A 15,771-nucleotide genomic window follows, 5' to 3' on the forward strand; every position below is an offset into this window, starting at 1 on the left:
CCAAAAAACCTAGCAAAGATGACACCAAACTGCAGATCTTCCTATGATTAGGTGTAAAACCATTTGGGAGTCAGAGTTGAAGCCATCATTATGTTTTGTTAGTTTATAACTGACAAATGGCCAACTGTTGACTTTTAGACTTATAAAATAAAGAAGCCAAAAAACATTTTATTCAACTAAAGTCACTTTTTTACGAGCAACTGTACATATGGTTAAGATTATTAATGGCCATTTCTGAAACCAGCTATTCTGTTACATATTTAAATAATAAGTCATTTAGTCTTAAAGCTAAAGGTAATAGAAATGTGGATTTATATTTAAACCTTTTTGTGCAATTATTAAATGCTAATTTTATAAAAATCATTCTTATTCAATGTTATTTTTATTTCCAGTTTTATCAGTTTCAGTGATTCTTTTGGATTCAGATGGTTTGAGAGACTTTTCTTTTGTGTTTTAAATTAGAAAAATAAGTTTCTTTGTGGAAAGGAAGCATTTTGAGGATTCTGAGAAGCCACCAATGGAGACTCCTCACTCAGTAATTGATGACTTAGATGAAGAGCAAGATGAGTTTCCTTCACAAAGGGACATTTTTGAAGGTACCAGATATCTAATATTGGGCGTTGATGCGGCAGTTCATCTGTTTTGAACTTGCTACATTTTTGTATTCATTTATTTGTTTTTATATCATGACTGCAGTTTCCCCTCCCTCCTCTCCTCCCAGTCTCTCCCCGTCATATCCCCTCTCCTCCAGATCCACTATTCCTTTGCTTCTCTTCAGAAAAGGGCAGCCCTCCCAGGGCTATCAACCAAACATGGCATATCAGATTATAACAAGACCAGACACATGCCCTCATATTAAGTCTGGATGAGGCAACCCAGTAGGAGGAAAGGTCCCATAAGCAGGCAAAAGAGTCAGAGACAGCCCTGCTTCCACTGTTAGGAGTCCCACAAAAAGACCAAGTTACACAACTGTAACACATATGCAGAGAGCCTAGGTCAGTCCCATGCAGGCTCGCTGGTTTTGCTTCAGTCTCTGTACGTCCCTATGAACTCAGGTTAGTTGATTCTGAGAGCTGCTTTCTTGTGATGTCTTTGACCCCTTTGGCTTATACCATCCTTCTTCCCTCTCTGCAGCATGATTCCCAAACTCCATTTAATCTTTGGCTGTGGGTCTCTTCATCTGTTTCCATTGGTTGCTGGGTGAAGCCTCTCTGATTGACAGTTGGGCTAGGTACCAATCTATGAGTATAGCAGAATATCATTAGGAGTCATTTCATTGACTTGACATTTTATTTTTGCTTGTCACATTTGGTTATATTCTAGGTCTCTGGGCTCTCCTGTCTCTGGGTCTTTATCATCAGGGATGAACTCCCTCTCATAGTATGAAATTGTGGGAATGACCAACCAGTGACTGAACTTGCTACATTTTAAACTGAGTAAAACTTTGTTAAGCTTTGTTTATCAGTTGCTCGTTTCTTAGTTGCTCTTCTTAAGCTTGTATCATAGATCTAAAAACTCAATCTCTTGTCTGTAATCACATGTAGATAAATAATCCATAACTTAGTATGACCTTGCCCAGAAAGGCTTAACAACTTGTTTTCTTAAGATAACCATAAATCACTTGATTTCATCGAACTTTCAGAGAAATTATAGATCTGATTTAAAACTTAATGTTGCCAATATGCCTTGGTTTAACATATTGTTTTTATCACCAACACAGCACAGAGTCAAGAAACTGATAATCATGAGGAGGCAAAATCTGAAGAAATAGTTGGAGATACAGGGTAATATGTTCAAAATTATTACTTTCTGTTCAATTAAGTACTTCCAGAAAAGTTTAATTGATTGTCTAACAAGTACTCTATATAAATACTTGGCATATGATGTGTATTTGAAAACAAGAATTACACAATATGAATTCCAATTTGAATGGTTTTTGGAAGGGGGTAGTGTTGTGGATCTTCATGCATGTATGACAAAAGCTGAAGCACTGAACTGTATTCCCCAACAACCTACATTTTTAAAACTTTCATTTCTTCACAGAGCTCAAGTGCAGAATATTCTGGAAAAATTTGGAGGTGCGTTTTTGGATATATAATTTATGTAAAGCCATATAGTGTTTATATAATTTATATAATAGAAAATATTAATCAACATACTATATGACTGTTTCTAATGTTTTGTTGTCATATAGAATGTTGTAAGTATTTTTACTTTAGTGTCATGGATTTATTTTTTTCCTATGGTACAAAAAGTGAAAAGGTGCATATGACATGTATGACAGTAGTGGCATTTTATTTTATTCTTGTATGTGTATTTGTATGGTGCATATGTACCATGTATGCATGTAGAGGCTAGAGGATGATTTTTTTTTTTTTTTTTTTGGTTTTTCGAGACAGGGTTTCTCCGTGGCTTTGGAGGCTGTCCTGGAACTAGCTCTTGTAGACCAGGCTGGCCTCAAACTCACAGAGATCCACCTGCCTCTGCCTCCCGAGTGCTGGGATTAAAGGTGTGAGCCACCAACCCCTCCCTCCCCACCCCACCCCCACCCCCCACCCCCGGCGGTTTTTTTTTTTTTTTTGGTTTTAGAGGTTGATTTTAGTGCCCTGTTCTATTACTTTCCACCTTATGCCTTTGAGATAGGATCTCTCACCAAACCTGGAACTAGACTGACAGCCAACAAGTCTTAACAATCCCCTCTCTGTGTACCACAGTGCTGCAATTTACAGGAGCAAGCATCTATGGTTGGCTTTTTGCATGGGTTCTGGATTCAAACTCAGGTCCTTATCCTTACACAGCAAGCCTTCATAACTACTAAGCCAGATGCTTTGAAGTGATTTTAGAAGGGAAAATAGATGCAAACCTTTTTATAGTTTCATGTATTCATTAAGTGATATGTACATACATTTCTATACACACAAAAGTTTTTCATTGACTCTGTTAGTTTTCTGTTAACTTAGTTTATTTTCTAGGACTCTTCTGTGTTTGTTTCGGTATAAGGGACAGTGTAAAACTGAATCCTGTAATGTAACCCTTCATTATTATTTTTTAAATTGTATTTTATATGTGAGGGTGATTTGCCTGCATGTGTGTCTGTGCACCATATGTGTGTCTGGTACTCAAGGAGGTGGAAGAGGCTATCCCCTGGAACTATGGCTATAGACTGTAAGACAACTCATAGGTGCTGGAAATCCAGTGTCCTCTTGAAGAGCAGCTAGTTCTCTTAGCTGCTGAATCATATCTTCAGTCCCCTCATTCAGTATTTTTTATAAAATATATTATGTAATTGAAAATGAAAGACAATTGTACTAGCCAGTGGGAGAATGTTAAATTATATGTTAAGTGACAGTTACATGAACTTTTCTAGAAGACAATACTTTTTATGTGAATATGGTCTCACTATGTAGTTCAGGCTTGCCTGAAATTTCCTATGTAACCTAGGTTGGCCTTTACACTGGAAATCTGCTTAATCTTCCTAGATTGGGATTACAGGGGCAAAACATCTTACACGGCTTAGGAAAAATGCTCTTATTTATTTTTACATGATTTATTTTATGTGTATTAGTGTTTTGCTTACATGTATGCATGTGTACCACATGTGTGCCTGCATAGAGGTCAAATGACTTTGTTACAGCTTTGCAACTGCAGTCACCAGTAAGCCACCATGTGAGTGTTGGGAACCAAACCTAGGTCTTCTGCAATAGCAGCAAGTGATTTTTAACTGCTGAGATATCACTCCAGCCCCTGGATCTGTGGAGCTTTTTTAAAAATTATTATTTGGCTCTTTCATAGAGATTACCCATGTCATCAAATCTTTTTGATAATTGAAAGATTTGTACTATTGGGGGTGGTAAAGTACTCATTTATAATCTATTTTATATAGTATTATGTATGTTGAAAATATTAGATGTGTGCACCATAATACAACTTCATCCTACTTCCTGAAAGGTAATTATGTATGTTAGATAAGTACTTAACATTTTCTGAAGCATCAATATTTTTATGACCTGCTATACTTACTGATGAAAATGTCCTACAAAAATGTCTATGAAAAAATTTACATTTTAAAGTCTTTAATTAATACCACTGATACTTATGCAAACTACCTTTTTTCCATTTTGTATTTGTAAAATATAGATTTTGAGCCAGGCAGTGGTGGCTCATGCCTTTAATCCCAGCACTTGGGAGGCAAAGGCAGGCAGATGTCCATGAGTTCAAGGCCAGCCTGATCTACAATGCATGCCAGGAGAGGCTCCAAAGCTACACAGAGAAGCCCTGCCTTGAAAAACCAAAATAAATTAAATAAATAAATAGATAGATAGATTCTAAAGTATAATTTACTATGCTTTTTAGAAATACTTTTTTAACGAGATTTAAGTATACATTTGGGATTCTTGTTTTTAATATAGTAATTTTAATCTATTTTTACAAGTATGGGTGCTTTGCATGCAGCTATGTCTGTGTGCCACATACATAAGTACCCTAACCCTGAAAGTTTGGAACAGGGCATCAGATCCGCTGAAACTAGAGTTGGAGATGGTTGTAAATATCATGTGCGTGCTGGGATCAAACCCAGGTCCTGTGAAAGAGTAGCTACTCTTAAACACACTGATCTGTCTCTGTAGCTGCCCTCTTGTTTTTCCCCCCTTGGGGTAGTGTTTTGTTTGTTTTGTGGGTTTATGTATTTTTGGTTTTGGTTTGTTTGTTTACTAGGTTTTGTTTTTGTTGTTTTTTAGACAGGGTCTCACTTTGTAGCTCTGGCTGTCCTAGAACTCACAATGTAGACCAGGCTGGTCTCAAACTCAGGGATCCACCTGCCTCTGCCTCCTGAATGCTGGAATTAAAGGCGTGCACCACCATTCCTGGCTGCCCCCTTGTTTTTAGTAGAATAGTTAAAATAATGAGTTCTAACAATTCCACAAAGTGTATTCTTTCAGTTTGATAGTATTTTATAAGTTTAGAAAAAATTACCCTTTATTAAAGTGTTCTCTCATGAAGAAATTAAAAGTCCATCCTTGATGCTTTGTTTTTTTTATTTGTTCTTTTGAAAACTGTTTTTGAATTTTAAAATTATCTTCATTTAGGGAAATCAAAATTGGAATACGGTTGGACATATCTTACCCAAAAAACATGGAAGTGGAGTTTTCTGTATTTTGGAACATTTGCATGGACTTTACTGGTTGAGCATCCTTCATCTGAAAATTAAAAACCCTAAGTGTCCTAAATTATGAAACATTTAGCATACATGTTGGTGATATACTTCAATTTAATTTGCATTTCCTTGTTATTACCAAATGAACTTTATATTTACTTGCATGCGTGGGAACAACTGATGATTCTTCAACATGAAACTTTATTTTAATATAGGTGACATTAATAAGGCTCTTCATATGAAGAGAAAACACATGGGAACTTATGTCAAAGATTGCATCAAAGGCAGTAACCAGAAACTTAAACAAGTTTGGAAAATGAAAGCACGGGAAAGGTAGGGTTGATAGTTTTATACAATCACATTTGTATCAATTTTTTTAAAAATGTGTACTGGTGAAAATTTATTATAAATAGACAATCATTTTTGAACTTTTGGTAAAAATATTTGGCTTAAATTTGTTTAAGCAGGTAACCCTATAACTTCATTGCTTCATGGTAAGTAGATATAATTCTTAGACATCAATGCAAATTTCATTTTCTCCTTTTAAATGACTTAATGTAGATATTAAAAGTTGATTTAAATTTATTTGGGAAATACAGAAGTCTTGTAAAAGTTTTGAAAAATTAATTTATGGTTAAATATGTTTGACTATGTAGAAAGGGATCAATTATATATGCAAATAATTCATATATTTTAACTGACAAGTGTTGGACTGAATCTTAACTTGCCAAAATAGGAAAAATAAATTAGACCCTATATTTGGTAGGAAGTCATGAAAAAATTACTTAGAAATACAATCAATTTCCTGGAAAATGGATATATATGTTTAAACTTCCTTGATTTTTGAAGAGGTAAAACATGAGAGAAGACTTCTTTTAATCTGTTAGGAAAAAAATAATGGTTTGCAATTAGATAATTTTCACACTGCTGTTTTTCTTTCTTTTTATGGTATGAAATGGCCAATTCAATTTGTTTTGAGTGTTCTTTTCATACTGGTATGAATGTGACTGCTTTCATTATTTTGTTTTACAGGAAGAAGATTAACAGCGAATTTTCTAAGCAGTATATGACTACATTTCAGCAGTGGGATATGGAGATAGAGAAATCAGATAAAGAACGGGAAAAAATAACTGTTGGTATCATAATTAACTTTATAATTAACCTAGTATAAGTATCAAATAGGAATGGAGAAGTATTAGACTCATGGAACTAGGTTTCATTATCCATCCTTGTCTCTGTTCTAATCCTACTGAGTTATAAACCAGAGGAATATGATAGCAAACTATATTAATGAAAGCCATTGGACTTTTTGTATTAGTTGAGATCTTAAAATTTCAAAAAGACATTTGTTAAAAAATGAAAATGTGATTACCATTTTTCTATAAAAGGAATCACAATAGGTCAGCCTCAGTTATAGTTGAAAGAAGATAGAGATGGGTAACTTACATACTGTCATCTGGACTGCATTGTAAATCTTAGAGGACTCACTCAAGACACTAAATTAGTTCTTACAGTCCTAAACTTACTAGAAATTTGGTAACAACAGTGAATGGAGACAGTCTTTCTCAACAGCCTAGCAGAATATTCCTGTGGAGGAACATGACCAAACTATTTTGGATCGTTTCTCTATTAATGAACCAGCCACTGTAGTCAGCACGTAGTTTCTAAGGAAGATCATATTAAATTATTTTTGGGTTGATTGATTAGTGGAGTTTGGGAAGTGTTCAATTTGAAATGCACAGGAGATCCATTCCTTCCTGGAAGGTGTTGAGGAAGCCACTGGTATATGAGTCAGTTCAGGAGACTAAAGATACAAAACACATACTCAACTTGAAGACAGTTTTTAAACCATGAAAACTGGATGAAATCATAAGGGTTCTAAGGATAGGCCCCTGAAGTACTTCAATACTTACAGTTTGGTGGGGGGTGAGAGGAAACTAGTAAAGGAGGAGAACAGTTGGTAGAAAGTAAACTACCAGGGCTGGAGAGATAGCTCAGTGGTTAAAAGCACTGACTGCTTTTCCAGAGGGCCTGGGTTCAATTCCCAGCACCCACACGATGACTCTAGGGAACCAAAACATAAAATAAAATGTTCTTTTTTAAAAAAGAACATAAAGTAAAACAAGTGAAGGAATCCTTTTAAAGAAGAAAAGACCACTAATTGTGTCATATACTCCTAATGGCTCAAATAAGGTAAAGTTGTGGGACTAGGGAGATGGTTTAGTTGGTAAATGTCCTCCTGTGCAGACACAAGAACCTAGCTTATGTTACCTGCACCCACATAAAAAAAACTGTGTGGTGGTGAGCATTTTCTAATTCCAAAACTAAGATTTGGGTCAGAGATAAGACTCCCAGAGCTTCCTAGCCAGCCAGTCTAGCCTAATCAATGAGCTTTGGGTTTCATAAGAGATCCTGTCTCAGAAAAGTAGAGAGTGGCCAGGCGGTTAGTTGCCCATGCATTTACTCCCAGCACTTGGGAGGCAGAGGCCAGCTTGGTCTACAGAGCTAGGGCTGTTACACATAGAAACCCTGTGTCGAAAAACAAAGAAACAGAAAAGAAGGGGAGAGTTAATTCTTGGCCTCCACATATATGCACAGGCACAGACACATACAAGTATTTTAAAGGTAGATCTGCCAGTGTGGAGGTCATCGTCCTTAATCAGGATGATTTGGTGGAAAAGTGGAGTGCAAAACTGATCACGGTGATAAGACAAAATAGGAATGTCTTAGCCCTAGGAGAAAAGACGTAAAAGGTTTGTTTTAATTTTTAAAAGTGCAAAATGCCATGGTTGTGTGCCACATGAAGAATATAGAAACAAATTTCTAATTTCCCTGTGTTACTTGAGATTAGAAGCTAGAGACTCAGGCATAGTAGAAAACCAATCTAGCACTAAGCTTCATGCCCAGAAATCTTTTTACATTTTATTTTGAAACAGGGTATCCTTAAGTGATCAGCACTCTTCATGAACTTGTGACCATTCTACCTCAGTCTCTATAAAAGTTACTATTACAGGCATACACTGCCAGACCCAGCTAGAGTCACAATTCAAAATAACAGTTTAATCACTGAATTCTTGAGAATAGATGAGACAGGTGAAGAAACTGGACTTAGTAAAGAACAAATATAAGGCATCCTTAAGAAAAGGAGAGAAGCCGGGCGTTGGTGGCGCACACCTTTAATCCCAGCACTCAGGAGGCAGAGGCAGGCGGATCTCTGTGAGTTCGAGGCCAGCCTGGTCTCCAGAGCGAGTGCCAGGATAGGCTCCAAAGCTACACAGAGAAACCCTGTCTCAAAAAAACAAAAAAAAAAGAAAGAAAAGAAAAGAAAAGGAGAGAAAGTAGAGCATGTATCATATACAACTGTTGAGTGGTAGATCCTGTGATTTATGAAGCATCTCTTGAGATTGCTGCTTCTGTTTAGTAAAATAAGGTTATCATATGGTGAAAGGGTTTTAACTCTAGCTAGAGTTAAGCTTTCTAGGCTTAGGATTTTGTCAAGAAAATCTCTGCACGATGCATGCCTGTAACCCAGGTACTTGGGAGGCTGAGGCAAAACTATTCAACATACCAAATACCTTATCATAAAAAAATGTTTCCTACCCTGACTGGTAGGATAACTGTATTGCATGTTACTGTGAAAATATAAATTAAGTAAATTTAGTCATGATACTTGTTAAAATAGTTGAAAAATTATTTCTTTTAAGTTTTCTATGGAATTATTTTTGCTCACTTAAAAATTTTAGGATTGGAGATACATAAGGGGTTGTTAGCCTAGCATTCATGTTGCACAACAAAAATTTTACCAAATTGTTATGTTAATGCCTTCTGTTTTTATTTGTAGAATCATTTCCAAAAGCAACAAAAAGCTTTTAAACTCTCTAAAAGTGATCAGAAACAGGCACTGCAAGCAATTAGAGATTTACACGATAAGTTCATGGAGGTATGTTGCACATGGTACATATTTTCTTATAAAACTATGTATGTTTGTATGTTTTATGAATCACAAAGTTTTAATACTTACCATTTTGAATTATTTCTGACTGAAGTGGTTGATATATCTGTAGAATCCTAATGGTTTTGTAGTAATTATTCAAGACATGAAATGGTAAATTGGAAATTCGACCTCAGTTGTACTTCCTAGTTTATTAATACCTTAGTTATTCTTGTTAAACATAACAAGACTGTATATCATTTCTGCAGTCTTTCATCTTTGTATCCTTAGAATTTGTTTAGTAAGAAGTGCCTTTCTGTTTTAGAGTTTGGTGAACTTGGAGACGAACAGCTATGTTCTGCTTACTAATGTAGAAGGTGAACTGAAAAAAGAAATTTCGGCGTTTCAAAGAAGCCTCACCAGGCAAACTCTACAGTACTCTTTACCTTGTAAACCTTCAGAGTAATGGAAGCATGGGTAACAGTAAACTAAAAAGAGGAAGTTGTTTTTTTGTCTTCTTCCATGAGATAGCAGCAGGGAGTGATTGTAGATGTTTGACTCTTAAATTCTTCTTATTCTGATGATACTTTTAGGAAGGATTTGAACCTGGGTAATGAGATATAATTACAAAGTTAATTAGGAGATATGTCTTTAGAATAGAAATAGTTTAAATTTAAATCGTTAATTGTTAACTTGTTTAAGTGCAAGAGCCTCTTCATATTAATTAACTTCCAGATAAAATCTAAATGACTATGTAAGTGCAAATACTCCTTTGTACCAAACTTCCACATACTATTGTAGTGATTTTTCTTTTCTAATACTCTTAATTTTTATCAATAAAGATAATTTAAACTTATGTATTGACATCAGTGTTTTATTAGTTCCCAAAGGTATGTGATACAAGTGTACAAGTTTACATTGGTTTGATTTGATTTGATTTTGAGATGGGCATTTATTATATTGTGTGTCGTCCAGGAGGGTCTACAATGTCTAGGCTCAAGGTGATCTCAGTGTTCTATGTAGCTGCTGTGAGAGAGGTATGTGCTAACATACCTGGCTGACATTGTTCTTAATGAAAAAAAAATTCCACAAAAATCTATCTTATAAACATTATGTATTAACTAACTTAACACAGCCTGCTCTGAGAAATGAAAATGTTTCTTGTTTACTTACATAATCCATTAAAAGAATGTAATTTGTGTCTTGGAACAAACTAAACTGCTAACATGATTAATGCAACTGACAAAATTTATAAATATTGGCCTTTGCCTTCAGGTAAATGGTCCCTACACTTACTTAATGATTAAGAATACTTCGCATGTGTTAATTTTTATTTCTCATTTAAAACATTCATAATTCTACATTAAAAGGAATGAAATTTTGTTTTACCAAATAATGAGCATTAAACATTTCTTTGAAATCAGTCAAACTTAGTATTTTTCTAAAATTACCTTGAGTGAATTAATCATTCACAATAAGACATCAAGTGTTTTCTTTTACTGCTGTCCATCTTATTTTTTTTTTAGATAGGGTTTCTCGCTGAACCTGGCCGTTTCAGCTACTCTGGCACTTCAGCAAGCCCTGGCATCTGTCTGTCTCCATTCCTCTAGGACTCAGGTTACAGATAAGTGCTGGAACACTTACCATTTACTGTGAGCAATTGAGATCTGAACTCAGGTCCTCATGCTTGTGCAGCGAGAACTTTACCCAGTGAGCCAGCTCCCTCATCCCTATCCAAATGTTTTTAATGAACATTAAAAGGCTTGCCAATTTTTATAAAAATAATACCTTAATTTATGGCATGAACTACAAGCTACAAACTTGCTTTTCTTCTCACAATAATGAATGTCTATCTTTGCCCTTTGACACACATACATACACAACCTTGTTTCAGTGGCTATAGTATTATTCATTTAATGTACTCAGCAGATTTCTTCAGACAGAGCTCTAGCTGATAGAAATTTAAGTTAATTACACATTCAGGTGAAAGTTCTAGGATGGCCAATATTGGATTAAGAAAATGTCAACTCAACTGCCAAGAAACCTTCTTTTTTTTTTTTTTTGGTTTTTTTGAGACAGGGCTTCTCTGTGTAGCTTTGGAGCCTATCCTCGCTCTGGAGACCATGCTGGCCTCAAACTCACAGAGATCTGCCTGCCTCTGCCTCCCGAATGCTAGGATTAAAGGCGTGTGCCAACAACGCCTGGCCCAAGAAATCATTTTTAAAGAGAGAATGTGGACACAGACTTGAAAATTTCCTGATTGAAGAAAAAAATCATAAATATGTAAATAGTGAAATAAGTAATATAGCAAATATATAACAATAATGAATGGGTTAATAAACATCTCTAACTGTTTGTGTTATTTTGGAAAACAATGACTAAGGTAAGAAGCAAATGGCTTCTTTTAATGTTATGTAGCTGTCTTCTCAGAACTGAAACATTCCCTCCTGTAGGGAGAATGAAAGATCCAACAGCTCAGAACCAAATGAAACTTACAAGTTTTGGGAGGCTCAGAAAGCTGTAAGGTTTGCAGGGGCCCTCCCAAAGGTTAGAAAAGAAGTAAACAATTGCAGGCTGAAGATTATCTTTTCAGTGGAGCCTGCCTGCAGTCTGAGAAGAAAGCTCCTGGGGACACAGCTTTTGTGAGTCAGCACTCATGCTGGGGTGCGCTTCTCTGTGAGGCAGCTGCATTTTTGAATCACCCTGTAGGATGGGAAGATATGGGGGGATGGGAACATGAGGGATCAGGGATGGTTGAGTTGGGGCAGGATGGAGTGGGAGAGTAATGAAAGAGACATCTTAACAGAGAGGGCCATTATAGGGTTAGGGAGAAACCTGGTGTCAGGAAAACCCCCAGGAACCCACAAGGATGACTCCAGCTAAGACTCCTAGCCATAGTGGAGAGGGTCCCTGAACTGGCCTTCCCCTGTAATCAGATTGGTGACTATCCTAATTGTCATTATAGAGCCTTCATCCAGTACCTGGTGGAAGCAGATGCAGAGATCCACAGCCAAGCACTGGACTGAGATCCAGGAGTCCAGTTGAAGAAATGGTGGAGGATTACATGAGCAGGAGGGCTGGGATGGGGGTGGGGCGGTGGTGTCAAGCTCATGACTGGAAAACCACAGAGGGAACTTACCTGAGCTTGTGAGAGCTCACAGAATCTAGACAGACAGCTAGGGAGCTGGCATCGGACCAACCTAGGCCCTCTGCATGTGTGTGACAGTTGTGTAGCTTGGTCTTTTGTGGGGCCCCTAGCAGGGGAACCAGGACCTGTCCCTGATGCTTGAGCTGGCTATTTGGAGCCTATTCCCTATGGTGGGATGCCTTGTTCAGCCTTGAAGCAGAGGGGAGGAGCTTGGTCCTGCCTCAGCTTGATATACCACGCTTTGTTAATTCCTATGGGAGGCCTTACCCCATCTGAATGGAGATGGAGATGGAGGAGGAGTAGATGGGGAGTAGGAGGGAGGGGGAGGGAACAAAAGGAGAGGAGAGAGATACTATGGTTGGTATACAAGATTAAAAAAATGAAAGCAGGGGCTGGAGAGATGGCTCAGAAGTTAAGAGCGCCGACTGCTCTTCCAAAGGTCCTGAGTTCAATTCCCAGCAACCACATGGTGGCTCACAACCATCCGTTATGAGATCTGGTGCCCTCTTCTGGTGTGCAGATATACATGGAAGCAGAACGTTGTATACATAATAAATAAAATATTAAAAAAACCTATACCCTAACCCCCCCTTTATAAAAAAATGAAAACAAAAAGAAACCCCAAGAAAAGCATTGGTTCACAAGGGTAAACAGAACTGTTTTGTCACCGATGCTCTATCTGAAGTAAACAGGCAGCTAACTGGACCTGTTGTGAAAGTTTCTATTTGCACTCTTTTACTATCTGTGGATGGGATGCATAGCTCCTACTAGCTACTACTGATCTGGCCCTGCTTTAGGTTCCAGCCCCCTCATGCTGTGGCCCACTGTATTTACCTAATTCACTTGGGCCAAAGACTTAAATGGCCACTGCTTTATTTATCACACCCATTTCTCATACCAGGGAAATGTTCCGTGAACTTGTGAGCATAACAAATCACCTATTGCATCTGCCAATGTGGGAGACACTATACATATTTTGATGCACAGTACTCTCCAAGAAAGGAATGATTGGTGCTTCAGAGCCATCCTGCAGGCCAAATGATGGACAAAATGATCAATTTGGACAAAAATGATCCAAAAGATACAACTCTCTAACCTACGAAAACCAGTGCCGATACTTTTATGTATGTATGCAACCATAGTTTATGGCATATCAACTTTGCTGAGCCATTGGGAGGACTATGCTAGGAGTTGGAATACAGGTTAAATGATAATTACATGTGTCACCAGCCCTCAGTTCAGGCCAGATGCACCCTTAATGCCCACTTTCACTGTCCTTATTGGGTACATCTCATGAGCCACCTGGCAGGGAAAGTACAAAATGGTACTCCTTCAAAAGGAGGCTGCTGCATCCAACTGTCAACTAGGGACCTGGTAACCTTGTTAATTTCAGTGTCCCTAACCTATGAAACCCCTGATGGAAAATGGCTGATAGATTGGAGCAGAGCATGGACATAAGAACTGTGTTATATTTCAAGAGTTTCTGTCATCCATAAAGACAAATCCAGATCCTTCCACATTTTTTAAGAGGAAATAAAAGGTAGCCCACTTCCTATCCCTACCATAATAAGAAACTGGTTTTGGTCCTGACAGAGACTATAGCCAGTCTCTAAAGGTCTCTGTCTGGCCACGTATCTGAGGAAACTGATATGGAAGATCAGTGGCCTTGAGAGACTAAAGAATTGAATCCCTGCAATCCTTATAATGAGACAGGATACTCCAGTCCTGCTACTGGGGTTTGGCTCCTTAAAACTTCAATTATTGGAGGTGGGTTTGGTGGCACATGCCTTTAAGCCTATTACACCAAAGGCAAAGGCCTCTGTGTTTGAGGTCAGCCCAGTCTACACAGGGAGCTCCAGGCCATCCAGAGCTACATAATGAGACCCTATCTCAACAAACAAAACAAAACAAAGCATTTTTCTTTATTTTTCAAGACAGGGTTTCTCTGTAGGTTTGGAAACTGTCCTGGAACTCTCTTTGAAGACCAGGCTGGCCTCAAACTCACAGAGATCCGCCTGCCTCTGCCTCCTGAGTGCTGGGATTAAAGGCCTACACCACTACTGCCCAACTTTTTTGGTTTTTCAAGACAGGGTTTCTCTGTGTAACTCTGCAGACCAGGCTGTCCTGAAACTCAGAGAGATCTGCCTGCCTCTGCCTCTTGAGTGCTGGGACTAAAGGCATGTGCCACCACCTCCCAGCTCCAAACAAAACTAATTATTGGGGAAAAAACTGTCTTCCCTGGTGGAAATATGGCATATCACTTCTTTTTGAAACCTGGCATGCCTAGGCCAAAGATTCCACAATGCAGCTACCTAGAAAATCCAATGGTGGGGCTGGAGAGATGGCTCAGAGGTTAAGAGCACCGACTGCTCTTCCAAAGGTCCTGAATTCAATTCCCAGCAACCACATGATGGCTCACAACCATCCATTATGAGATCTGGTGCCCTCTGCTGATGTGCAGATATACATGGAAACAGAATGTTGTATACATATTAAACAAACAAACAAATAAAAGAAACTCAGCTGTCTTTACCTCCATTAAAAAAAGAAAGAAAGAAAATCCAATGGTGTGGATCACCATACACCCTTGAGCCAGTCGTTCACCCCTTGTCCAGTTTTTCTCATCTCTGATAAGCCTGGAGCAATGGCAATGCAGATATCCAATGTCAGGCTGTAGGTGACCTACACTAGATATAACCGACCAGATTATACTTGCCCCAAACTGACCAGGATCATGTTTGGGGTCCATCGATACACCTTTCTTCCTGCCCCCACTTACCACAGGGGACCATTTGGAAGTCTTTAAGTATTCAGAGACTCGGAGACTCAAAGTAAATGGCATGCCTTACAAATTGTCAACTAAAAAGATAATGTATGGCTGAGTGAAAAATCTATTATTATGGTCCAGCTACAAGCAGAGGATGGTTCCTGAGGGTACCCTACTGCCATGCATATGCTAAACCAGGGTACAGGCTGTTGTTGAAATTATAACGAATAAAACTGCAAAAGCCCTTAATATATTGTTATATAAGACTTTTCTCAGAGGATTGAAACATTCCACTCGGCAGGAAGCTCCCTAAGCAGGAAGGTAAACAACTCCAAAGAGCTTCAGGAAGCTCCTTAAGCAGGGAGGTAAACAAGTCAAAGCAGTTTTAAGAAGTCCCCCAAACTGACCACATTCACTAAGCCCCTCCCTGCCAGAGTAAAGAATAAAGTCCCTTTGAGATAAAAGGAAGTCGAGCTGCAAAGAAGACTCTGAGAGGAGCCCAGACCAGCTGCCTGGAAGAAGGAGAAACTAGCCGAGATGGAGCTGCCTTGCCTGGAACAGGTTTCCACCAACAGAGGCACCTGGTAATGGCACTCTGTAACCTGTTGAGCTGCCTGCAGGCTGTGCAGTGTGCTCCAGGTTCCCAGCTTTTGAGCTGTCACACGGGCTGGGTTGGACTTTGGTGATGCAGCTGTCTGCTCCTGTAAGTGACCCCTTACCTATATTCCTGTAAGTAGCCCCAATAAAACCATTGCGTCACCAAATTGGACTTT

At 38.2% G+C, this 15,771-nt stretch overlaps 1 protein-coding gene across 1 annotated transcript; it reads left to right on the forward strand.

The window, feature by feature from the left end:
• The first annotated feature begins 1,045 nt into the window (after positions 1 to 1,045).
• LOC113837785 (X-linked lymphocyte-regulated protein PM1-like) lies at positions 1,046 to 9,549 on the forward strand. The gene is made up of 7 exons (XM_035450143.1): positions 1,046 to 1,055; positions 1,721 to 1,784; positions 2,044 to 2,078; positions 5,368 to 5,485; positions 6,185 to 6,284; positions 8,994 to 9,092; positions 9,409 to 9,549. The coding sequence occupies exons 1-7, from the start codon at positions 1,046 to 1,048 to the stop codon at positions 9,547 to 9,549; spliced, it is 567 nt and encodes a 188-aa protein (XP_035306034.1).
• The last annotated feature ends 6,222 nt before the right edge of the window (positions 9,550 to 15,771 follow it).

This window comes from Cricetulus griseus, chromosome X (assembly GCF_003668045.3).
Source record: "Cricetulus griseus strain 17A/GY chromosome X, alternate assembly CriGri-PICRH-1.0, whole genome shotgun sequence".
Lineage (NCBI taxonomy): Eukaryota > Metazoa > Chordata > Mammalia > Rodentia > Cricetidae > Cricetulus > Cricetulus griseus.

Bases quoted from the DNA above. Each gene is read 5' to 3' on its own strand.
- LOC113837785 (XM_035450143.1), top strand. The intron at 2,079-5,367 runs GTGCGTTTTTGG...ATTTTAATATAG, and splicing joins TATTCTGGAAAAATTTGGAG to GTGACATTAATAAGGCTCTT. The intron at 6,285-8,993 runs GTTGGTATCATA...TTTTATTTGTAG, and splicing joins AAGAACGGGAAAAAATAACT to AATCATTTCCAAAAGCAACA.